Below are 25,364 nucleotides of genomic sequence, written 5' to 3'. Positions count from 1 at the left end.
AGGGGAAGGTGTGGATGGTACCATGCTTTGTCTGTGGACTCTCTGCTACACCTCCATGATTATAACCCGAGCCCTGAAAGATAGGGGTCTTCTCACTGCTCTCTAGTGGTGGAGGGAGGGTAGTGTGTGTGTGTGTGTGTGTGTGTGTGTGTACCTGCGTCCCAGGGCAGTTGATGTCCAGGGGGTCGGTCCAGTCGGTGTGAGCGTGCGTGGTGGCGCGCAGCAGCAGCGGCGGCAGGGCTTCTCTGACGCGACAGTCCGGGAAGCAGGCAGCCGGCTGGTAGAGCTCGTGGTGCACGGAGCAGCCGGCTGGCAGCGCCCTGCAGAACAGCTCTGTCCTGGGGGGCTCTGGGGCAGGGAGGGGGGGGGGGGGGGGGCGCATGACGGGGGGAGTGAAGAGGAGGGGCAGAATGGGCAGAATGGGGTTAAAGTAGAGTTCCTTGAGTTCACTACTAGAAAGATGTACTGTGTGTGTGTGTGTGTGTGTGTGTGTGTCTGGCCTTACCTCTGAGGCTCTCCTTGAGCAGCAGGGGGATGGGACACGTGTTGTGGATGACCATACGAGGACAGGGGTCTTCGCTCAGGGTCAAGTAGGTCACACCCTGGTGCTCCTGGTGGGTCAGCACCAATGCCCTGGAACCACACACACACACGCGCGCACATGTACAAACGGCAAATAGCAAGCACGAGACGCACACTAACACACACACAAACACGCTCACAGAGGCATGTCCCCGGGCCTTATTGAAGCCAGGCCTGGGGACAGTCTGTAAGAACACAGCTGGCCAGTAAAGTAACTAAACACAAGCTTGTATCTATGAAAAAAGGCCCGAGTCGTAAAATCAGTTGAGCACTCATGGGCCCAATTATGAGAAGCCTCGCACTCTGTGTTTTCTGAACTGGGAAAGCTGTCCAAACAGTCATCTGTGTGGAACTGGGCCTGGGCCACCCCAGAACAGAGGGAGCGAGGGATGAGAGGAGAGACGGAGGGAGAGGATGAGAGAAAAAGAAAACAGCGAGAGACAGTGGAAATGTTGAGGGCCTTTCTCCTGGCTTGAGCGCCAGTGGTTAACAGGCTGTGTCCAGCAGAGCCTCTATTTCCTGTCCCGAGAGCAACCGTCCGGAGGACTTCACCCACCTGGTGGCCAGGCCAGCGCTTGCGCACGTGTCCCCAGGGACCGGGACACTCTGCCGGGGGAAGTCGGCTCGTATCGGGGCGGGGAGGCTCCAGGCTCCAGGCTCGTCCCTGGGCACGCAGCTGAACAGGATGTGTCTGAGGGGGAGAGGGGAGCCTAGCTCCCCCTGGTGGCTGGGGCGGAGCAGGTCCCAGCAGGGCACGGAGCAGGGGCTGGGCCGTGCACCCTCCTCACCCGGGGCCAGGGTGAACACTTCTGTCTCTGGGATATCACAGGCCTGTAGGACGAGGGGAGAGAAAAAAAAATATATAAAAAAAACAAAACAAAAACATCTGAGAAAGGAAGAAAGAGACGAGAAGATCGGAGAAGAAGAGCCAAGCGGGGGGAAAAAACAGGAGAAAACAACAGAAGACAAAAGGAAGAGCGGAGCGGAGCAGGAAAGAGCGGAGCACAACAGAGAAGGGAACCAAACCAGGCAGACTGGAGAAGGTCACCACAGAACGCTGTTAGTTTAGTTTGCACTCTTGTCTTTCTCCCTCCGAGCTCTGGGCTAAATTGGTAGCAGGGAGCCCATGCTGGGGCTGTATAGTGGGCGCTGCTGGTAGGATTAGACACTAAGCATGATGAACGCCCCGACTAGAAAGGAATTCCTGGCGTCGTCTGTGGTTTGTGTTATTGTTGAGCCCCATCACAGGCTTTTATTTTTCACCCAGATCTTTGCAGATAATTACTGGCAAACCTTGCCATCCTTGGTAAGGGGGGGGGTCTGAGGGCTCGTTAAATGACATCAGCACCGCGCTCTTTGGGGACGCCGGGCGCATGAAAGGAGGGAAACCTGCTTCCAATTCTGCCTGTTTGTCTAATGTCCCTGTGAAGTGTGTGTGCGAAGTGTCTGTGTGTGTGTGTGTGTGCAGTGTCTCTTTGTGTGATGTGTGTGTGTGTATGAGAGTGTGTGTGTGTTCGTGGCCCACATGGTGGGAATCGCTGAGTAGGGGCGTAGGGAGAAACACGATCTGATGGAAAACGGCTCATTGTTCTATCTCTCGTTCTCTTCCTATCTCGCTCTCTCTCTCTCTCTCTACCCCATCCTCTCTCTCTCTCTCTCTCTGTACCCCATCCTCTCTTTCCATCTCTCTCTCGACATCGCCCTCTCTCTCTCACCTGGTCCTCTCCTCCCACAGCAGAGTGAGACAGCAGGGGTCTGTAGTGGACGGTGTAGGGGGTGTTGTTGACCAGGACGGTCCTGTCCTCGATCTGCAGGATCTGGACCCCATGTCTGACCCCCGAGGACACGCAGAACTGACACACCTGCGCACACACAAACACCAGGCCAGTCGGCAGTGAAAGGTGATCCCAAACATATCTCAATTTAGGATCCTTATACTCCATCTACATGATATATATATATATATCATATGATGAAGACAACCAGACACTCCCCACTGACCTTCTGCCCCCCGGCCGCGCCCCCCAGGGGGACATCGGCGTCCACGTAGCCCTCCTCGTCCAGAGGGAGCACCTCCAGGGCGGGGCCTTCCTTCCAGCGGGGGGAGGTGAGGTCGTGGACCAGCTTCAGGGCCGTCGACTTGTGGACCGTGTTGGTCTGGGCCCAGTAGATCCCGATCTGGAAGGCCTCCTGACACACACACACACACAGGGGGGGCGGAGGGGGGGAAAGGGGTCACAACCCAGAGAGGTGGAGGGGTTACGAATGGGGGCTGTCTCTCTACATGTTGACCTGCTCCATCAGCCCTGCTCCCCACTGACCACGATGTTGCAGCAGCCTCTCTCTCCCTCTCCCTCTCCCTCTCCCTCTCCCCCTCCCCCTCCCCCTCCCCTCCCCTCCCCCTCCCCCTCCCCCTCCCCTCCCCCTCCCCCTCCCCCTCCCTCTCTCTCTCTCTCTCTCTCTCTCTCTCTCTCTCTCTCTCTCTCTCTCTCTCTCTCTCTCTCTCTCTCTCTCTCTCTCTCTCTCTCTCTCTCTCTCTCTCTCTCTCTCTCTCTCTCTCTCTCTCTCTCTCTCTCTCTCTCTCTCTCTCTCTCTCTCTCTCGTATGTGTGTTAGGGAGGCTCTATATCCTTTGTACCCTTCTGTGCAAACGGTGTGTGTGCGTTGTCTTAGTACAACCCCTTCCCTCGTCCACACCGGAGGGGGGGGCGACACTCACCTTGAAGTTGGGGGGCACTATGACCCTGCCGGCGGGGATCTGCAGGATGATGGTCTCCCCCTCGAACAGCCACAGGTCCCACAGGGAGTGGTTGGCCAGCAGGGCCCAGGGGAGGAGCTCCACCAGCAGGGTGTTCAACCCCCGCCGCCAGGCTGACAGCTTCACCTGCATGGGGCTGTCCCACTGGGCCACGGCCTCCCCAGCACCAGACCTGGGGGGAGGGGGAGAGGAAGATGAGGGGACGGAAGGATGGAGTGCTCTTGGATGCCTTTGCGTGTGGCACGGGGAGAGCAGACCATGGGACCCACAAACACACGGAGGAACCATTGGCCACTAGACACCATGTATCCTCACATAAACAGGTACACAGGAAGAGCAGCACTGTGACATAAACAAACAAACTGAATACACATGGCGACACCACACCGGATGTTGCGCACGTCACACGTGCCAACGAACACATGGGTGGACACAAACAACTTGTGCAGATACAAACACACGCGCACACACTGGAACGGCATCTGGGGGTATACGCACACACACACACACACACACACACACACAGTCCTCTAACGTCCTTGAGATGAGGAGAGGAGAGGGCGAGGAGGCGGAGCTCTAAGACTACAGGTTAGAGTTCACGACAGCATCAAAGAAAGCGCCCATGTGTGCCTCAACTTGCTCACACACACACACACACACACACACACACACTCAGCAGCAGCTCCTGTCATAGCTGCCAAAGTAGCGGGTTCCAGTAAAGTGTGAATTCTGACAGCAGCCCATCGTTCCAACACCCCCTCCTCACCCCCCTCCCCACCCGAGCGTCCCCGGCCCACTACAACATGTTTGTTTAACGACCACTGAGGTGTTTCTGCCCTATTACGGGGGCCGACGGAGGAAGAAAAACACAAATTTACCACGTCAACTTCCTGTGCCCCCCGGACCCACCGCTCTCACCCTGCCCGCCAAGCAGCGGTGGTTAGCACTGGAGAGACTCTGTCAAAACAACACACTGTGGAAACCTTATCAGCACCGAGTGAAAATAAACTCATTAAAACGGTGATTTTCGCTGCAGTCCAAGTTCCGACCGTGTCTACAGATAGGCATCGGTGCTCACGGTCTGAGGTCGACGTGCCTCTCTCTGAGAGACGCTGGCACATATCTGGGCTCCAGCCCCACACACAAACACACACATATAAACTCATCACACATACACAGGGCAGTGTTCCCAGAGGGAGTGTGTGTGTGTGATGTGTTTATATGCCTGTGTTTGTGTGTTTATGCTCGAGTTGAAACGCGCGTGTGTGTGTATACGTGTGTGCGTGCGCATGTCAGTGTATATGCGTGCGCGTGTGTGTGTGTGCACGCGTGTTGGCCTTGGTCTCTGCTATAGCGTCTGGAACCCAGCAGTAGATAATGAATGACAGAGTAACTCAACACCCCAGCTGGCCTGCAGTGACAGCAGACCGGCTCCAGAACCAGCACAGGGCCCAGGGCCGGGACCCGCACCAGCCCCCCCACACCAGCCCCCCACACCAGCCCCCCACACCAGCCCCCCACACCAGCCCCCCACACAGACATGTGGCCTGCAGTCCTCCACCCGCCGCTCTTTGTAGCCGTGCCTGAGAGGTTCTGTGTGAAAAGACGCTCTCTTCCCAGTGTTCTGGACTGATGCGTGTGTGTGTGTGTCTATGCTTGCTGGCACACACAGGCGTTCACCAACGCACACACACACACAACTCAGCGTGTGCTCCATGTGTGTGTCCCAGAGCCGTGTCACAGGGACATCCAGATCTCCTGTCTGTGACACTGGTGCTGAGATCTCATCTCGGGAGGAAGCAGCTTCATCAGCTAACATCTGCTGATCTTACTGTGGGAACTGGGAGAGGGAGCAGTGTTGCCAAACTACACAAAAACACACACACACGGACAGACACACACACACACACACACACACACACAGACAAACACACGGACAGACAGACACACAGACAGACAGACAGACAGACAGACAGACAGACAGAGAGTGGGTGCTGTACCTGTCTGTGTCCTTGCTGACGTAGGGCCAGGGGGCCTGCTGTTGGGTCTTCAGGCCGTAGAAGTCAGCCAGCAGGTCCTCTGAAGGCTCCTCCTCTCCAGCCTTGTTCACCATCTGCCTGATCAGGCTGGTGGAGATGGGTACAGCACAATGGGACGCATCCTCCTCCTCCCTGCAACACACACACACACACACACACACAGGGTCAGGAACAGTATTTACACAGCCCTGTGAAGTTCATTCCAGTGAGCATCCAAACGACCCTGCTCAACTCTCCAACCCAGAGCCTGAGGCCTGCACTGCCTGCTCTCTCCACCCTGACTGGGGTGAGCTGTACTAACCCTCACCCTGAATGGACCACTGGCTGGCTGTAGTCTGGAGGACAAAATAGGAAATGATCCTATTGGTTACTTCTGCCCCAGACACTGGCCAATTATGTGGCTTAAAAAAAAAACTCCAGACATCTACTAGTCCAACTAGCATTTCTTTCTTTGGACACACGAACACACGAACACACACACACACACACACACACACCCCAGGGTTGTCTGGTCCAGAGGGTATTGATAAAGCCTATTGTACAATATTTTGTACTATATAAAGACAGTAGGTTTGTGGGCAGACGTGGGAAGACGTGTTGTTGACAGTTAGATTTTCATTGGTTCCAAGAACTGGGGGAGATCAGACAGGCAGTTTTCCATTAGCTACAGGTCCCAAGGGAGCTCCAATTGGCTCTCCAGCCCCATCTGTGGTCAGCAGATATAAAGATATAAGAGTTATGGTCAGCTTGCCTTGTCTGTCTCTGTCACCCTTCTTGGCCGTCTGCCCGCCTGTCTGTCTGCCTGTCTGTCGGTCTGCCTGTCTGTCTGACTACCTGTCTGTCTGCTGCTTGTGTTGGACCATAGTCTCGTCTCTCTCTCCACATCTGGGGCCACAAAAATGTGTAATGGCAGGAGGAGGGGATGAACAGAAGATCATGGGACATGAGAGACCTGGTTGATGGAAGTAGGGGTGAGGGGTGAATGCTGGGGGACCAATGGGGGAGAGGAGGAGGTAGGAGAGTGGAGGGTGAGGAGGGGAGGGGAGAGAAAGCGTTGGGAGACTGGGATTTGCTGCTTTTGAGTAATCAGGTTTGTGAGTGACAGGAGACAAGAGCAAAATAGCATGGAGGGGGTGGGGGGTGATATATGGCAGGGTCTGCCCTTAATGAAGTGGCACATGTCGCACTCACACTGGCATGAGGCTAATGACCTGCTCACGGGCTATGGACCACACACACACACTCTCTCTCTCGCTCTTTGGGCCAAATGCCTGTAGCGTGTTAAACTTTATCTAAATTAGGTGCAATTACGCCCAAACCTGACATGTTGCAATGAGCAGCCTGTCCCAGCCTCAGCCAGCTGGATCCCACAAGCTCATGTCTCCACGTTGGAGAACTGATATTCCAATGTGCTGTTAGGGAATGTGAAGTAAGTGTCTTCTCTTAAAAAGCCATTGTGGAAGAGTCAAACCTCATCATCAGCACAGTCACGCTCTGATGATGTCATCCTGATGCTCTCCACCAATGCCTTGTTGTGTCATGTGAAGCCTCACCATGGGTTATGGACATTGTAGTTCAACTGATGTCATGTGTTGACGGTAGTGTAGTCTATCTGGCCTGGAAGGTGAGGTGGGGTGTGAGGTGTATTGTGGGTAGTGTAGTCTACCTGGCCTGGAAGGTGAGGTTGTGTGTGAGGTGTATTGTGGGTAGTGTAGTCTACCTGGCCTGGAAGGTGAGGTGGGGTGTGAGGTGTATTGTGGGTAGTGTAGTCTACCTGGCCTGGAAGGTGGGGTGTGAGGTGTATTGTGGGTAGTGTAGTCTACCTGGCCTGGAAGGTGAGGTGGGGTGTGAGGTGTATTGTGGGTAGTGTAGTCTACCTGGCCTGGAAGGTGAGGTGGGGTGTGAGGTGTATTGTGGGTAGTGTAGTCTACCTGGCCTGGAAGGTGAGGTGGGGTGTGAGGTGTATTGTGGGTAGTGTAGTCTACCTGGCCTGGAAGGTGAGGTGGGGTGTGAGGTGTATTGTGGGTAGTGTAGTCTACCTGGCCTGGAAGGTGAGGTGGTGTGTGAGGTCGGCCTCAGTGTTGAGCAGGGGCTCCTCGTGGCCCCGGCCCTCGATCACCTGGGTGTCGCTCAGGCCCAGGCTTCTCTTCTCCACATGGAGGATGACTGGGTCAGGCAGGTGGCTCCTCATGATGAACAACGGGCTGAACACCACCTGGGGGGGCCACACACACACACACATCATAACAACGCAACAAACTCATTACTCAACTCCAGCCCAGAGTGTCAGCACGCTGCCTTTGCCTGGAGCCTCTGTGGTTCCAGATAATGAAACGATAAGGAGATAATGGGGTGGAAAATGATGATAATGATCCTCTCGCCCGGCCGTCTGAGAGCCAGGGTGCTGCCGCGTGCCTCAGCCCGCCTGGGGGGGACTGGGCCTCGGCCCGCCTGGGGGGGACTGGGCCTCGGCCCGCCTGGGGGGGACTGGGCCTCGGCCCGCCTGGGGGGGACTGGGCCTCGGCCCGCCTGGGGGGGACTGGGCTGTGGGTGTGAGCTTCTGGGAGGGATGTGGTGCAACTGGGACTAAATTGGGACATTCACAAACCGGATTGTTTTCACAACAACAAACCCAGCGCTGTGTTTGAATGGTGTTCACACGGAAAGTGCACTGGGGGTTGTTATAGGTTGAGGTGTGAGACGATTCTGTATAACTCCCGGGTAGTCCCTCTGTGTGGCATGGGGAATGGATCGAGTTACTGGCGAGAGGGTCTGGTGTATGTCTCGGAAACTCTCCCACCACAACCTCTGAGGCAGGCTCAAAGCACGGTGAGACGGTGTGTGCCGCTGCACGGCGTGGGCGAGGGCGCATGTCCTGGGACTCACCAGCCTCTGTTGCATGTGTGTGTCGCGTTCCATGGTGATGAGGGTGCACCAGACATAGAGCAGAGACCCACTGGAGCAAGGCACCTGCACAGAGACGGCACATCAACTAACCACAGCTATCCGGTAAAAAAAAAAAGAGAATAATAGTCATATTAAATATCAATCATAACTCCATGGCTACGCATCCAGCATAACAGACAGCCAGACGTCTGTCACTCGGCTGAGCTCGAGGCAGGGGTTCAGCGAGGTCATCTGAGGTCGGACTCTTTTGTTTACGTGTGTGTTCTTCAGGCCTTAGAGTGCAAAGCCCCAGAACCCCAGTAAGTGACGTTTACAGGCCCGGATCAGAAACACCCGATCATGTTTTGTACTTGACTCTTGTTCTTTTGGCTGTCCTCAGCTCTCCCCTAGGACCCCGCGCTCTCACACCAGCAAAAGCTTAGTCGGATGGCTGTTTAACTGTTAACACTGGATAATGGCCTGTTAAACCCACTCGGATCTGACACGATTTAATATCTGAATATGTGCCCTTTGAATGGTAAAAGCTCTTCATATTGGACTGGCGTTGTTCACCCGGACCCCAGGCCCTCGTTAAGGCTGGGGATTTACGACCAATCAGGGAACTCATTTACAGGGGACAGAAGAGAGAGGGCCAATGAACACGGAGTTCTGACACTGGCCTGGGTTTCTCTGGGATGAAGGAGAAAACACTGGCACGCTGCTCTCTCTCTCTCTCTCTCTCTCTTTCTCTCTGTCTGTCTCTCTCTCTCTCTGTCTCTTGTTGCTATTTCTCTCTCATTTATTTCTTTTAAGAGAAAGAACGAAAGAAAGAACATTATCCATTAAGCTCCCATAAACGCTCTCTCATTCCATCCCAGCTGGTCTCCTCCTCTCCTGGGTGATTAGATAGCAGCAGATAATGGAACATGTTAAGATATTCCAACAGAAGCACAGAAGCAGTCGGATAAACCGCCGCCACATGAAACAGGACATAGAGAGAGAGAGAGATAGAGAGAGATAGAGAGAGATAGAGAGAGAGATAGAGAGAGAGATAGAGAGAGAGATAGAGAGATAGAGAGATAGAGAGATAGAGAGAGAGAGAGAGAGAGAGAGAGAGAGAGAGAGAGAGAGAGAGAGAGAGAGAGAGAGAGAGAGAGAGGGGACCTGGAGGTTCTCCAGCTATGGAAGCTAGCTTCAAAGCTCGTCTCTGCCCCCCAGATCAGAGTGTTTCCTGTCCATGGCCAGTGTTGTTATGAAAGTGTCTAAACTGTGTGGTGCTGCCTCTCAGCAGCCCTGGGAAGCCTTTGAAGGCCTATCTGAAGGAGAAATCTTCATCTCTCTCCCCTCTCTCTGTCTCTCTCTCTCACTTCATCTCTCCCTCCCTCCATCTCTGGTTGACTGGAACACCAAGGCAGGCTCTATGCCACTGTGGCCACCCAGGAGAGCGGGACAGACTCCCTTGGTGGTCCCGCCTGGTCCAAACATAGACTCTAGGAAAGAGGAGGGCTCTGCTGTAGGCCATGAGATACTGCCTTTAGGTGTCCTTGATCTAACAGTCCTTGCATGCCTGCCGTCGGAACTCCGTGTTACCCAAGCTAACACTGAAACATTGAAAAGCACTTCCAGAGGCCTGTCCTATACATTTGACATACAAGTATGACGGGACCTGGGTCAAATCCTACCGGGCCTACACACCAGGCCGGCCCATCGTCCTGCCGCCCGCTGACACAAACCAAGTGCACCACATTGTCCAAGAAAGCGAATAAACACCTGAACCACGGCACTGGCTCCGCCCCTCTCCTTCCTCTCCAGGCGGACGTCCTGGGACCAGTCCTCGTCGCCGCGGGCGCGCACGCACAGCTCGGTCATCTCGGCGTCCTCCAGGACGTAGGAGGGCAGCTTGGCGCCGCCCTGCAGGCAGGCCTGGTGCTCCCGCACCACCGTCTGGCCGTCGGCGCCCACGTAGTGCTGCACCACGCGCAGCTCCATGTCCTGGCTCAGGTAGCTGCACATCACCTGGCGCCCACAGATTATGATCTGGGGGGGAGAGAGAGAGGTGCGAGGGAGGGAGAGAAAGAGGTGAGAGGGAGTGAGAGAGAGAAAGAGAGAGGTGAGGGCGAGGGAGAAACAGAGGTGAGAGGGAGGGAGAGAGAGAAAGAGGTGGGAGAGAGGGAGAGGATAGAGAGAGGTTAGAGGGGGTAGAGAGAGGACAGAGGAGGGAGAGAGAAAGAGAGAGGTTAGAGGGGGGAGAGAGAAAGAGAGAGGTTAGAGGGGGGAGAGAGAGGACAGTAGAGGGAGAGAGAGAGAGGTTAGAGGGGGGGAGAGAGAGGACAGAGGAGGGAGAGAGAGAGAGGTTAGAGGGGGGGAGAGAGAGGACAGAGGAGGGAGAGAGAGAGAGGTTAGAGGGGGGAGAGGACAGAGGAGGGAGAGAGAGAGAGGTTAGAGGGAGAGAGAGGACAGAGGAGGGAGAGAGAGAGAGGTTAGAGGGGGGGAGAGAGAGGACAGAGGAGGGAGAGAGAGAGAGGTTAGAGGGAGAGAGAGGACAGAGGAGGGAGAGAGAGAGAGGTTAGAGGGAGAGAGAGGACAGAGGAGGGAGAGAGAGAGAGGTTAGAGGGAGAGAGAGGACAGAGGAGGGAGAGAGAGAGAGGTTAGAGGGGGGAGAGAGAGGACAGAGGAGGGAGAGAGAGAGAGGTTAGAGGGAGAGAGAGGACAGAGGAGGGAGAGAGAGAGAGGTTAGAGGGAGAGAGAGGACAGAGGAGGGAGAGAGAGAGAGGTTAGAGGGAGAGAGAGGACAGAGGAGGGAGAGAGAGAGAGGTTAGAGGGAGAGAGAGGACAGAGGAGGGAGAGAGAGAGAGGTTAGAGGGAGAGAGAGGGAAAGCCTGTCTGACTGTCTTCTCTCAGCCTGTCGGTTTAGTGGGGTCACTAACCGTCACTCCAGATCCCAGACAAAGACCAGTACTCTGGCAGTCAGATGGCTTTTCATCCTCTCAACACACACACTCACACACACACACACACACTCTTAACCACACACACTCTTACAAACACACAGTCCATAAGGGAGTACTCATCTGGAGCTGACACATCTAATTGAGCTCAGAATTGATTGTTTCCACCACCCTGTGTGTGTGTGTGTGTGTATGAGGCTAGTGGTGGTGATAATGAGCATGGGGAGCTCAGCCTGGCCCCTAATGAGAGGAGCTTCTCCTGTTCATCAATCATCGCTTTATAGCTCTCACTGGCCCTCACTCACGTCATCAGCTAGCGCTGACACATTCAGCAGTCTGGACACACACACACACACACACAGTACAGGAACACAGCTCTGCATGCATGCATTCATTGTAAAGGAATCTCCACATATGTCTATGGCTATGATCTCCTCCAATCATTTTGATCCTGTCTGGTTCCTCCTATCGTAGACACACACACGCACACACTTGAACATATCATGTTAGAAGATGCTCCCATCCACATGGGTTTTAGCACGAGGGCCTTTGTGAGCAGGGAGGGAACTGACATGAGGGGATATCATAAATACACAACCATACAGTAGTGTGACAGGGAGAAAGCCTCAAAACAAAACAAGATGAGGACCGCTCATGCACACACACACACACACACTCTCCCCCTCCCCCTCCCTCTCCCTCTCCCTCTCCCTCTCCCTCTCCCTCTCCCTCTCCCTCTCCCACACACACACACACACACATACAATCACACTCTCTCTCACACACACACACACACACACACTCTCTCTCTCACACACACTCACACACACACACACACATCGTTTGGTGCTGTGGCCCTCTGTCACAGTCTGAGGCTGCTAGTTATGGATTGGATGTGACCAACACTCTTACCCTATCATCAGAGCCAATGAGATCAAGATGGCGGGCCGACCAGATAGGCATGTGGGTCCGTCTGTTATGGCTGGGGGCGCCGGCGGAGACATGTGTGACACTTGACAATGTTTACATAACAAAGTGTCCCCACATCATTGGGATGTGGGATCTCCATTTTTTGGGGGGCGGCGGGGGGGGGGGGGGGGGGGAGTGAATCAAATGCCCTCGCGTGTTTTTGACTCGAAACTCAAACACTGTGTGTTCAATTGCCTCGTTCACTGGAAACGCTGTTGTCGTAGCGGCACGCTGTTCTGTTGGAAGCCGATTGGACGGCGGGGGGGCCGAGGAAACACTGCTGTTTTCAGTTGCTCCTGGAAGACGCGCTCGGATGGCTGGAGGGTGAGCTCGCGTTTGTGCCGGCGAACATCTTGTAATATAAACCAGAGTCTGACTGTCGTGTGGAAAAGGGGGCCTCTGATGAGAATGTGCGTCCTTATTTGTCGTCTTTCGATTACCAGGGCCTGCTGCCCTCTGACCCCCCCCACCCACCCAGGCCTGCTGCCCTGTGGCCCCCCCACCCAGGCCTGCTGCCCTCTGACCCCCCCCCCCCCAGCCTGCTGCCCTCTGCCCCCCCCACCCAGGCCTGCTGCCCTCTGACCTCCCCCCCCCCAGCCTGCTGCCCTCTGCCCCCCCCACCCAGGCCTGCTGCCCTGTGGCCCCCCCACCCAGGCCTGCTGCCCCCCCTTGGCGGTAGGTACCTGCTTCAGGACCCCGCTGAGCTGCAGCACCTTGATGATGAGGGAGGCGGTGCGGCCCTTGTAGTGGATGGTCCTCAGGAGGGTCCCGGCGTTGTCCACGCTGAAAGGCTCCGACCAGCGCCAGTTCCCCCAGCCCTCCATACAGATGTGGAGCAGCTGCAGGACACACACACACACACACGCGCACACACACACACACATATACACACACATAGGGACAGAGAAAGACGGGAAATAGATGAGTTATCCTGGCCTTATTTATGCCAGTGTGAATGTCAGGTAAACAAAACGGCTCTTTTGTTTATGGCTGTTAGGGGACGAGCGGGAGGGGGGGGAAGGGGGGGTGTCCTCTGTGCTGGTTGGAAGAACGTTAATGTTCTGAGGGCCCAGGGCCACCGATGATCTGAGGGGCCCACGACACACACCGTAAACAGTCTGGTGAGAAGCAGCTAATGAGGACGTTCACTAAGCAGCATGTGGCTGCGACTGCCTGCTGGGCTTGAACCAGCCCCCCCCCCCCCCCCCCCAATCCCCCCACCTCACCTCACCCCCCCACACCTCCCCAACCCCCCCCCCCCCCATGACACGCTTGATGACCCTCCACCTGAGAGCACTCTGCGACTGGAGGCTTTGCTGCCAACATGCCGCAACACACAGGGGACACTACCACTGACAAGAAAGAGAGAGGGGGGGGCACCTCCCTGTAGACCCAGGTTGAAACACTGAGCAGCGTTTTTTTGGGAGGGGGTGTTTTTTTTCACTTTGAGATTTACACTTGGGTCGTTCCCACAACGTGCTCGACATTTAACCAATCTGCCCAAGAAAAACAAATTACCCCCCGGGGTCAAAGGTGATGAGGACCTTGGACAGCCTCTTCTGGTTCTCCCCTCTCCAGACCCCCACCTCCCCTTTGAAGACAGGTTCCGTTACAATAACACGCTTAATCAAAGCCTGAATCCAATCATTTGAAGATAGCCCTTCGCGACGGGCTTGGCTGAGTGGAAATGACATAATTTCTCAGATCTCTATGTGGAATTACTCACGGGGAAGTGGCCGAGAGGTGTAAACATGGCTGAAGGCTGGGTCTCAGCACCTTAGGCCCATCTGCGGAGCCTGGCGTGTTATTTCAACATCTCCCCCCCCCCACCCCCCCTCACCTCTCCTGGTCCACGTTACCCAGTCTTTGGCTAAACTTGACCTCAGAGGAGAAGTCATAACACGGTTTCCCTCCCAGACTTCAAACGGAGGGCGGGTGTTTGAGCGTCAAGCCCAGGGGCGTGAGGAGCGGTGACACCGCTGGACTGGACACAAAGGAGGGGGGAGGGAGGTAGGGAGGGGGGGGGGGAATGTGCTGCCAGTGGAGGGAGGCTGGAGAGGGATGTAGGAAGGGAGGCAAGAGAGAGGGGTGGAGGGGGTTGGGGGGGTTGAAAGGTTCAACCTGCCCCTGTCAGGAAAGAACCCTGAAACAAGGGAGCCCAGCCAACGTCCTCATTTCTGTAAATCTGTTAACCTCCAAGAACTACACTCAGATTTCCTCTCCAGAACATGGAGAACTTCTAAATGTCTGGTCGTCCCCCAACACTCCCTGAGGCACGAGAGAAACTTCCGGAACACACTGGAAGCTTCTTCCCATCTCTCTGTCTCCACACAGCCCTTGGATGAGAGTGATTACTGTTGGTCTGGCTTGGTGACAGCAGCTCCAGAGCTCAACTATGAACCAAGAAAAACCAACTGGTAGAAATCATTCTGACTGGAGATTCTATTAGAGTCTAATGATAACAGTAAGGTTTGACTATTCCGTCTGCTTTCAGAAACACACAAACACACGCACACACCTCTTAATAATTACAATCTGACAGGAGATTATTTGAGAGTAATGATAACAGCAAGGTTTGACTATGCTGTCTTGTGTCATACACGCACACACACGCACACACCTCTTAGATAATTACAGTGACCTGTTCACCCTTGTCGGACCTCTGAAAGCAGTCTGACTAAAGACAGTCCAGAGTTTGGCGACTGGGTTGAATGTCAGACTGGACTCAGTAAAACCCTCCCAAGAACACTGTGGTAAAATATCTAAGACATCACTGATCTGACGCGTGAAAATGATTCGTCTTGCAAGTGTTTGCGTACTGAACCACAAAGTAGTGTGTGTGTGTCAGGGCTAAATGATAACATGCCCTCATCTCAATTGCATCACGGCGTCTCTGACGATCATCGTGGGCGTCATCACCGGACTCACTTCCTGTTTTGGAGATCGTCCGGCTCCACAGATGTGTTTGTTGCCATGGAGGTCCGGAGAGAAGCCAAACACCTTGAGGTGACACATTGAGACGGCGCGTGCTCCACCCTGACTGTAATTGATCTGCTGTTAGTCCGCTGCCCAGCGGAAGCCCCTGACCAATCACACGTCACGTCTGAAGACCTCGCGTTGCGTCATCGCTCTCCATGAGAACACGACAAATAATATTTTCCAACAAAACATCGCCGCATGCCAGCCATATCGTAAACAATGACTTGGCTTTCGGCTTCCTGGTAAACAGGGAGGAATAACGACACGCCGTCTTAAGAATGTCTCCTTTAATAACTCAGAGGGAGATGAGGAATATGTTTGAACAGAAGACTTAAAAAATGAAAACAAAAAACTTAAAAATGATCCCATAAGGAATGGGTTGTCTAAGGCCACTTGACACATGAATAAATAAAAGTGACATGCATGCAGCCAGGCAGACTAACAGACAGATTAAAAGGCAGACTAACAAACTAACAGACAAACTAACAGACAAACTAACAGGCAGATTAACAGGCAGACTAACAGGCAGATTAACAGGCAGACTAACAGGCAGACTAACAGGCAGACTAACAGGCAGACTAACAGACAGAATAACTAACAGTCAGACTAACAGACTAACGTGCAGACAAACGAACTAACGTGCAGACAAACTAACAGTCAGACGGGAAAGACAGACAGTCAGAAGCAGTCAGAAGCAGCCTGAGCTGCCTGTATCCCTCATCTGCCCTCGTCTCAAGATTGTGCTTAGGGTGCACAAAACACAAACAAAGCGCTCGTCCACGGCCGTGGTTGGTGTCACGATTACCGGATCAGAAACATTTACCGGATCCTCAGAGGACCCGGTTCTCCAGAACCAGACTGCAAGGGCCAAATTGGAAGCATGAAAGGCCCAGGCGCCCGGAGCACTGCGGCCCCAGCCCAGAGGGCCTGAACTGGGGCAGGAAGCATAAAGAGCCCTGCCCGTCTGGATGTCTGGTGGCTGAAGACCAGGGAGCGGGTTGGCCACCTAGCTAATGAGAAGCAGGTCTGCGCATACAGACAACAAAGGACACGGAGATGTTTGTCCTCCCAGCTTAGTGGTGCAGGGAGGGAGGGGTGGGAGGAGAGAGACAGAGAGACAGACAGAACAATAGAGAAAGACAGAAAACGGAGAGACACTGACGGAGAGAGAGAGAGAGAGAGAGAGAGAGAGAGAGAGAGAGAGAGAGAGAGAGAGAGCTGTAATGGTTAGCAGTCTAACAGGAGGGGGTATTAGAGACAGAGTCGTATCCAGCTGTCTGTTGTGTTCCTCGTCTCCCCTTTGCTCACACGGCGAGCAGGGAAACGCAGCTTCAAACAGAACGTCGAGCAGCGGTCAGCATGGCTAGAGGAAGGTAGGGAGGGAGAGAGGAGTCATTGTGTGGATGGAGTGGTGGTTGACGGCAAAGCCAGTTCATGGTCGACAAACATCATTCCATCATTGTCTCACCCACCCCTTCCTGCCCGACGCTACCACACTCTGGACATTGTAGCTAACAAACAGACAGCTGTCTGTCTGACCGTCTCTCTCCCTGCCCGCCTGTCTGTTTCAATGGCTTCCTGCGTCCTGTCTGTCTGTCTGTCTCCTGTCTGTCTCGTGAGGTGACAACATGAGCTCTATCTGTCTGAATGATGGAGACAAAAACCACATGGGGGGTGGTTGGGTGGGGGGTGGGGGGGGGTGGGAGAGGAAGTGGTCTCCCCCCCAAAACCGCAACCCAGTCTCAATTGCACCCCCAAGTACCTCCACCCCCTCACACCTCCCCCTTCCAAACCCCTCAACCAAGTCCTCCCCAGACCCCCAGACAGAGACACCAGTAGACTGTCTCCCCTCTCGCCCCTCCTCCCCCCCCCACGACCGCACGTCTGGTGTCAGTCTGTCAGTGGGTTCGGCTCGTTAGATACATCGGGTTCCATCCCTGCGTCCTCTCTATGGAGCGTCGGCCCATCCAGGGGCTGTCTCCCTCAGCACAGCCCTCACACACACGTACACCGTGTCCCCCGCTGTTGGCCTGGCAACGCAACGCGACTAAGCTGCACAGAGGACTGGTTAGCCTGGGCGAAGCCACAGGGGCTCCAGGAAAACAACAGGCCGTGTCTCATAGGGACACGGCGTTCCCGCCGTGCCAGGACGCCCTGAGCTGAGACCACCATTCTGGTCTGATTTGTGTCATTGTTGTTGTTGTTGTTGTTGAGCTTTACCTATGCGTGAAAAGCATTTCGGCGAAGCTCTCATTATAGCGAAACATCTGTCGGTTTTTGGACGAGGATGAAGCCGGTTCAGTCGGTCTGTGAAGGCGCTGCACGTTCGGTAGCCGGGTGCGCACATGGCTGGGCGTGCACGTAGCAGAGCGTGCACATAAACCCCTGACTACAACATTCCATTAATAAAGGAGCTTAATGAACTGGCCGGGGCTTTAGCGCAAGGTGCTGAAGTATTTACTGGGAGCTGGGCTAGGGGGCAGGGGGGGGGGGGGTGTAGTGGGGGCTGGGGGGGGGGGTGGAGGGGGGTGCTTGGTGGGCCGGCCAGTAAAACAAGGCCTGTTAACAGAAATATAATGGTGAGAAAAAGGAAGGGTCCAGAAATATAGACTGAAATATAGAGCTGCTTTGGCCGTGGGACTGTTTACGAGGTAACAAACGAGGCCTTGTCTCGCTACTGGCCAGGCTGGACAGGAACACAGGATACTGTAAGGAACTGTACATGAGAAATCTCCCACAGGGTCTGGCTTTACTGGAGCAAAGGTGGTGAACACCGGAGCCAAAATTACCTGGATACTGGGAGTGGAGGGACAAGAACATTGGAAATACTCTATTTTGAGTTGTCAAGTTGGAAACATGTCATGTAACCTAACGTTGATTGGGAAACTGTGCTTCACTTAACAACACGACTCCAGGGAACAGGGAATCATAAAGCCATGTTTCACAAGATGGAGAGGAGGGCTGGGGGAAGGAGGGGGAGGAGTGGAGGAGAGGAAAATAAGGAGATGACGAGCGGTTAGAGGAGAACAGCAGTAGAGGAGGCAGATAAAAGCATGTTTCTCTAACTGCTCACACATTGTCAAGTCCCAGGAATTTACATGCAAAAACAAACACGGGGAAAGCACCAGATCCCCTTCATCAGCAGAATAATGACAATCATCCTGCGGAGCCGGCCTCCGAGGCCTCATCTGGGATGGAGCGTCCAGCAGAGGGAATGATATAGATATACACAAGGTATACACAAGATATACACAAGACCGAATCAAACTCGGGGCCTCTTGCCTGTCAAAGTGAGTTTAATAACACACTCATTCGAGTCCGTTTCTAGGGATAAGTAGGATTTAACTATGGAGTGATGAGAGGAGAACATGGGGGGGGGGGGGGGGCAGGAGGAGAGCGGAGAGACGGTTGAGAGAGGGAGAGATAAGAGAAAGGGGGAAGAGGGCCTGGGGCCTGGGGGGGGGGGGTCGAGGCTCCTGGCTCTAGGCTGGGATGAGTCAGGGTGCTGGAGGAGAGACGCACGGCTCCGGAGAGAGACGTCCATCTATCCTCACTTCATCCAGGGCTTGAGACCGTGTGAGTGGGGAGCTGCTCTTAAATCAGTCCTGACGGAGCCAGGGGCAGGTACACGCACACACACACACGCGCACACACACTATTTCAGGAGAGATATACTGTTTCGAAACCGCACAGAAGACAGGGAGGAGGAATCCAGACTATGTCTGGCTGCTGTACACACCAGACACTCCGTGCGTCTGTGATGTCATCACCGCCAGGAGGGCTCTGACAGTCGTCCCAACGGACTAACCCCTAACTCACTCGCTGAGTTTGTTGTCATGTTGCTAGGAGACTAAGCTACAGTACTGATTCAATATTAGTCGTTTAACCCGGGGCCCGTTATCTATATTGTGTACTTTCTGACATCACTTCCTTGTCCTCTGGCCTACAGAACACCGTTTGGCTGCCTGTTTTACAACCGCTGACTAGATGCAGGGAGACCCAGCAGAGAGACCCAGCTCTCCTGCATATTAACCGAGGGCGAGGGTGTGTGTGTTTAGGGGTGTGGGGTAGCCCCACATGCCTACCGTTCCACCATATGACAATGTATTCCTGTTTGGAGGGTGAACGTGCCTTGTAGGCATGCACAGTGTGGCTCCCAGAGTGCTCGGCTGGTTGCTGCTTCTCCACCACAGTCACCACAGAGGCTCCATCAGCCTGGATCCGGCCCAGGCCTGCCAGAGACGCCACCATCCTGACCACACGCTTTTCCTACCTCGGCCCCTGCTTCCTCCAGCCTCACCCCTCCCCCGCTCCCCCCCCCTACCAACTCCCTCTGCCTCCTCACTGTCTCAACCCTGACCCCCCCCACCCCCCCCCATACACCCCTTCCTCACCCAACCTCCCCTTGCTCCACCCTACCTCCCCATGTTCTACTCCACCCCCCCCCCCCCCCCAGACTCCCCCCTGACTCCACGCACACACCCCAGCAGCCCCCCCCCCCCCTCCCAGCGCTAACCCCGGATGATGTGCAGGTATGCTGGGACAGGGCCAGGAGCCTGGGCCCACCAGCCTGATGAAGACCAGAACGCAGGAAACATGGCGAGAAGCTGACCTGTACCTCCGTCACCTAACTCCACTCAGCCCTGCCGTCCCAGCCTGGGACGTGCCGCCCCGACCAAACACACCCCTCCCCGGCAGACCAGGGTCAAACATGTACGTCAAATACTTGTATGTGAGACCAATTAAGGTGAGTTTGATTTATCCAAGAAATGGCTACGACGAGGCTGTAGCCACTGGCTTCAATGTACAGGGTGAAGTCAATCAAGTGCACCCTTTGTGCCAGTGTGTGTGGGTTGTACCCGCACCAGGTCTGAAGGCTGAACGTGCCAGAATGAGAGCCCGATATCCTGCTGTGGGACATGGATGGTCACGTCGGCAGAGAGAGAGAGAGACAGAGAGAGAGACACAGAGAGAGAGAGACAGAGAGGGAAGAGAGATTCAGGGTCTGGTTTCACTAAAATAACACTTTGACTGAATGTACTCTTCACAGCAGTGACAGAAACTCAGAGGTATGTCAACACAGGGAGGGACGGACACACACACACACGCACGCACACAGGCTCTCACTCCCTGGTTTACCTCAAGCTCAACAGCGGGCCTGTTCACCAGTCAGAGCTCCACCTCACCAAAACTAGCCAATCAAACCCAAAGTAATACAGAGAGAGACCAGGGTCTGAGGAGAGAGCGGGAGAGATACAGATAGAGGGGAGAGAGAGACGTCATTGGCCGAGATGTCCCTGTGGTGGCCGTGACCGTCCTTCTGCCTCCGGTCCTTCCCAGTGGGGGCCATGATGTCATCAATATGGCCGCCCTCCCAGAGGCTACTGTGGGGTAACAGAGGGTGGGGGAGGGAGATATGTGGGGGTCTGGGGTGTGTTTGTAAGGGGGGTGACAGGAGGCCCTGTGGGGGTCCGGGGTGAGTTTGTTGGGGGGTTACTGGGGGTCATGTGGGAATGACGCTTCATGATGACTGGTGTTGTTTTAGACACCACAACATACCATGGGACCTTAACCTAACAGCAGAACCACTTACATCACAGCCAGGCTAGATAAACCAGATAGCTGGAAACACACACACACACACACACACACACACACACACACACACACGCACACAGTGGAATGTTACCGTTAAGAGTAACATAATCTCTTCCTTATCAGCCTCTTATTTTCATTCCCCTGCAGAGTAATTTAGTGAGTGTGCTGCAATTAACTGTGAGGTTGACACATTGGCAGGCTGACTATCACCGCTCTCTCCACCGCTTCACTCCTGGCTAAGTCACACAGTTCTTATTGACTCAGGATCACAAATCATGCTCGTCTCCAGATACGCACGGGCCTGACCGCGGGGAGCGGACGGAACAACACATGACAGTACCACCTCGGAATGACACGGGCCCAGACACCAGGGCACGGGGGCTTCCCATCCCATCCAAACCGCTCAGCCAAGCCCCCGGACTGGAGCTCCTGCTGGAGGAACCGCATCCAGGGCTCGGCTCTGCTGGAGGACAGCCCCGAGTGTGTGTGCGCGTGGTGTGGCGTGTGTGCGACTGAGGTAAGAGGACCAGATTAACTGTGATTGATGATTAATACGACTTGACTTACTGACTTACTGTAAGCAATTATGGCCATGTCTTTTCTCAAGCGCAACTTTCTCCCAGCGCGAGGGGAGAGAACGGGGGCGGGGGGGGTCGATAAACACGTGCGCGCCGAGCTGACGTGCTCCATCGCCAGCCAGCCAGTCCGCCCGCCCTCCACCTCCCCTCCCACCGTCTTTCCACTCAACCCCTAAACCACAAAGGGTTAAGTATCATTCATCTTCTTTAACCATGCTGTCAGGGGACTGTCAGGCCTGCTGACAGACGCACACACACACACACACACATAGTGGCTGGACCGCTCAGGAGATGTGTGTCTGCGTGTGTGTGTGTGTGTGTGTGCATGAAGGCAGCGGGCCCAGGGGGTCTTGCTCCATACATCTGCATATGTTTGTGCCATCTGCGTGTGTTCCCTGTGCGATCAAAGCCCTTGGCGTGTCGGTGAACGCGCGCGTGTTTGAACCTGTGCGTCGATACGTGAGCGCTTGTGTGTGTGTGTGTGAGGATACACAAGTGTGCGTACGAGTGAGTGTGCAAGTGTGTGTGTGTGAGTGTGTGTGCGGATACACCAGTGTGTGAGCACGAGTGCGTGCGTGCGAGTGTATGTAGGATTGCGTGCAAGTGCGTGCTGCGGTACCTGGGGGGACTTGTGCGAGCGCCAGCTGTACTGGTGGCTGTGGAGGCTGGCCAGCAGCACGCTCTCGTCCGTGTCCACCTGGCCGAAGCGCAGCGTCTCGTGGGTGTCGTTGCAGATCACGTAGTGGCTGTACACCAGCTCCTCTGCGCCGGGGGCCTGGTTCTGGGGCGGGGAGGAGGGGTTTGGAGAGAGGACAGAGGGGAGTCAGAAGGGGTGGATGCGAATTGAGATACAAGTTTGTCTGCAAGGAATGGGCCGCGCGGATGCGGGTTGGCGCGCTCCGTGTCGACGTGCGTGTGTCGAACTGTGTCTAAGAACGGGGGGTCTTCAGCCGACACATCTCCAGCCACTGGGAGCGAGCGCAGAGACTGACATCATCTCTGGGAGGAGCGCGACCTCCACGGGGGAGTCACTCCGGCTGACAGCCGTCCAGGTTGGAGCTGCATGATCTGGGCTACCGGGCCAACTCCTACCTCCAGCTCCAACCAAGCTCCAGGAGGCCTGCGCTCCCAGACCCTGGACGAGCTCACGCCAGACTTGATTATGTTCATGTCTTTACCGGGCCCTGCCATAAAAAAAAAAACACTGCTTGCAGACCGCCAGTCAACCTGAACACTGAGATATGTGTGTTGTTTTTTTTCGTTCCCTCGTCAGGATGCTGGGAAAAGGTCCGCTGAAGCAGGCATTCTTGCAGTGCGAGTCATCTAGGACCGAGGCCTGTAGTTTGGGAAGAGAGCGCTGTTCAAAACCAAGGCCTGCCCGCCTACCTTCATGGGTCAGAGCTGGGTCAGCGAAAACGCAAGTCATGCTGGAACAACATGGCTGTACGGCCGTCAGTACATATGTCCACACACGTCAGTTCGCGTGTGAGCAGGAACGCTTCCGCGGCCTGCTCGTGAATACTTACTAACAGAACCTGCTCTCTGGCCCAGTTCAACTATCTACACCCAGTTCCAGAACAGCGCAGCCTGAAAACCGTGAATCACCAGAGATCCTTCCAGAACCTTCCCTCCTCTGGGGCCTTGGAGGGGTCACCCTTCCCTCCCTACATCTTTCACTCCCTTCCCTCCCTCCCTGCGACCCACCTCTTATCAGCAGGCCCTCAGCGACCAGCACAACAATCCCAACCAAACCCCCCCCCCCTCCGTATGTTAACCCCAGCTCTGCAGCAGGCGGCTGAGGCAAGGGGTCCTGCCAAACCCCCATCCTGGGCTGAGCTGCTACGGAGAGCGGATGGGAACGTTTACACCGTGACACGGAGCCTCCCAGCCTCGGGCCCCGGCACAACAGCCGCTGGGGACCCGACCACAGATCCGTTCCCAGTTTTATGATGGAACGCTATCTCTGGCCACAGCCAATAAGACTCTCCGGCTCTCGAACTTCCTGCCATCTTTAAGATGCCCTTCTAAGCCCCGTCTTTGATGGTATCGTCTTCCCGGCTCCATTCATTAGGCAACACGATACAGTCATAAGCAGACCTTAAGACCGGGGGCGGGTAATCCCTGTCTGTCAGATTTTTACGTGGGCAAACATTAACGCAGAGATATTTTGATGGTCCAAAAGTACCTTGTTGTTAAAACGCTGAAATGGCCGCTCTCCCTTTCAGCAAGAGACCCCTGAGAAATCTAAGTATCCATTTCTATAATCCCGACCCAGATTAGATTACGGTGCTCGTCTTGTCTGCTCCAGATCTGGATTACGTCGAGGTCCGCGGATCGAACAAGGTTTAAGGTGACCGTCACACACACACGGCTAATAACCGTACAAGGAGAGAGACAACGGCAGCCACCGGACATAAAATCGAACCCGACCTGGTTAACTGGACTCGCCCTGAAGCATGCGCTGGGCAGACAGGGCACCCTGTAAACTGACATTTTGAAACACACGATAATCAGATCAAGGACTGCAGATGGAGGGGGGAGAGAAAGGAAGCGTTGCCACAGCGTGCATCGGTGTCCACATCTGCTCCGGAGAGAGAGAGAGAAACTGGATCTGAGCAGAGTGGTGCTTCCGGGAGCTGAGGAATGGAGGGCTGAGAGCGGAGCCTGCCCTCGTCTCCACGCTTGTATACCAAGAGCTCACTCGAGTGTTCTGTGAGAAAGTTACAGTGTGCAAATAGCTCTGTGCCTTTATGTGGTTACCCCGAAATCCTCTTCTCAGAGGGTTGGGGCCGAGGGGGAGAGGGGGAGGGGGAGAGGCCCGAGGCTGGGGCAGGAAACTGAGGCTGTGGGGGAACAAGCCTGGAGAAAGGCCTGGAACTGAGGCTTGGTCTGGAGGGAATAAGGCTGGGGTTGGGGACGAGGTTAGGGGCTGGGGTTGGGGATAAGGTTAGGGGCTGGGGTTGGGGAGGAGGTTAGGGGCTGGGGAGGAGGTTAGGGGCTGGGGTTGGGGAGGAGGTTAGGGGCTGGGGTTGGGGAGAAGGTTAGGGGCTGGGGTTGAAACTGGGGGTTGAGGTTGTTGGCAAGGCCAGGAGATATAACTGGGTCTGAGGGTTGGATAAGAGCGTCTGCTAAATGACTAAATGTATGGGGAGCTGTGGCTGGGCCCCTAGGGAAGCATGCCTGATACCAGGCCCGGGGGTGGGGGGGGTGGGATGTTGCTCTCTCAGCAGCCCAGCTCCAGGCCCCTCTGCGTGGGCTTCCAACCACGGTTGCTGTGCTGATGGTGCCTGGAGGATTCTTCCACTGCCTCGAGCAGAGCCACATCATAGCAGGCCGCCGGCCAGCCTTGACACCAGGAAACACGAAAATCACGCCGATCATTACCCAACCCGTATCCTGTTGCGGTGTGTGTTAGCATTCCAGTTTCCACTCCCGGTACAGGGCCGTACAGTAGGGTACAGTAGAGAGCGCTGGCCACACGCAGCCTGTGTTTAGTCAAACAAGGTTTCCACAAGGTTTACCTTCAGGGGAAACCAAACACTGGAATGTTCCATGATAGCGTGTTTGTAGCTTCCTGTGAACTGTGTGTGTGCACAGTACACAAAAATGTGCGTCTGTGTTCACCACTTCATGGAGGACCAAATATCAAACAGTTCGGTGTTGGTGGACTTGACCGACCCCCTACCCCCCCCCCCCCCCCCCCCCCCCGCTAGGCTCTCAAACTTGTAATTATGTTCCTGCAGTGAGGGAGGGGGGAGCCAGTGTGCTGGTGAGGCAGAGGCTTCAACCAAATCTTCACAATCCAACACAACTGTGAATCAAGCCAGTCTTGACAACATGAATGAGGGCTGACAAACATCAGATGTTCAGTGTGTATGTGTGTGTGCACGTGTGTGTGTTCTAGCACTGGTCCGCTGGCTGGCAGCAGATCTCAAGGACGATCAAGCCCAGCTGAGGCCATCGTTTGGACGGAGAGAGTCGCACAAATCAACCAATCATCAACTGTACGGGCCATGGCCTCACAGCCT

At 55.0% G+C, this 25,364-nt stretch overlaps 1 protein-coding gene across 4 annotated transcripts in view; it reads right to left on the bottom strand.

The window, feature by feature from the left end:
• Window positions 1-25,364, bottom strand: part of vps13b (vacuolar protein sorting 13 homolog B) — a 226,534-nt gene that overhangs the window by 15,248 nt on the left and 185,922 nt on the right. For all 4 annotated transcript variants that reach the window (XM_084708357.1, XM_084708365.1, XM_084708349.1 and 1 more), the window contains 12 exons: window positions 21,956-22,117; window positions 12,865-13,020; window positions 10,035-10,301; window positions 8,265-8,348; window positions 7,418-7,593; window positions 5,340-5,510; window positions 3,301-3,511; window positions 2,584-2,772; window positions 2,298-2,444; window positions 1,139-1,413; window positions 506-633; window positions 155-348 (listed from right to left, as the gene is read on the bottom strand). In XM_084708357.1, coding sequence (XP_084564483.1) covers window positions 155-348; window positions 506-633; window positions 1,139-1,413; window positions 2,298-2,444; window positions 2,584-2,772; window positions 3,301-3,511; window positions 5,340-5,510; window positions 7,418-7,593; window positions 8,265-8,348; window positions 10,035-10,301; window positions 12,865-13,020; window positions 21,956-22,117 — 2,160 coding nt within the window. The remainder of the gene's footprint in view (window positions 1-154; window positions 349-505; window positions 634-1,138; window positions 1,414-2,297; window positions 2,445-2,583; window positions 2,773-3,300; window positions 3,512-5,339; window positions 5,511-7,417; window positions 7,594-8,264; window positions 8,349-10,034; window positions 10,302-12,864; window positions 13,021-21,955; window positions 22,118-25,364) is intronic.

This window comes from Hypomesus nipponensis, chromosome 2 (assembly GCF_054491055.1).
Source record: "Hypomesus nipponensis isolate SF chromosome 2, ASM5449105v1, whole genome shotgun sequence".
NCBI lineage: Eukaryota > Metazoa > Chordata > Actinopteri > Osmeriformes > Osmeridae > Hypomesus > Hypomesus nipponensis.
Note: the sequence above shows the minus strand (reverse complement) of the source record. Positions and strands in the feature narration are given on the sequence as shown.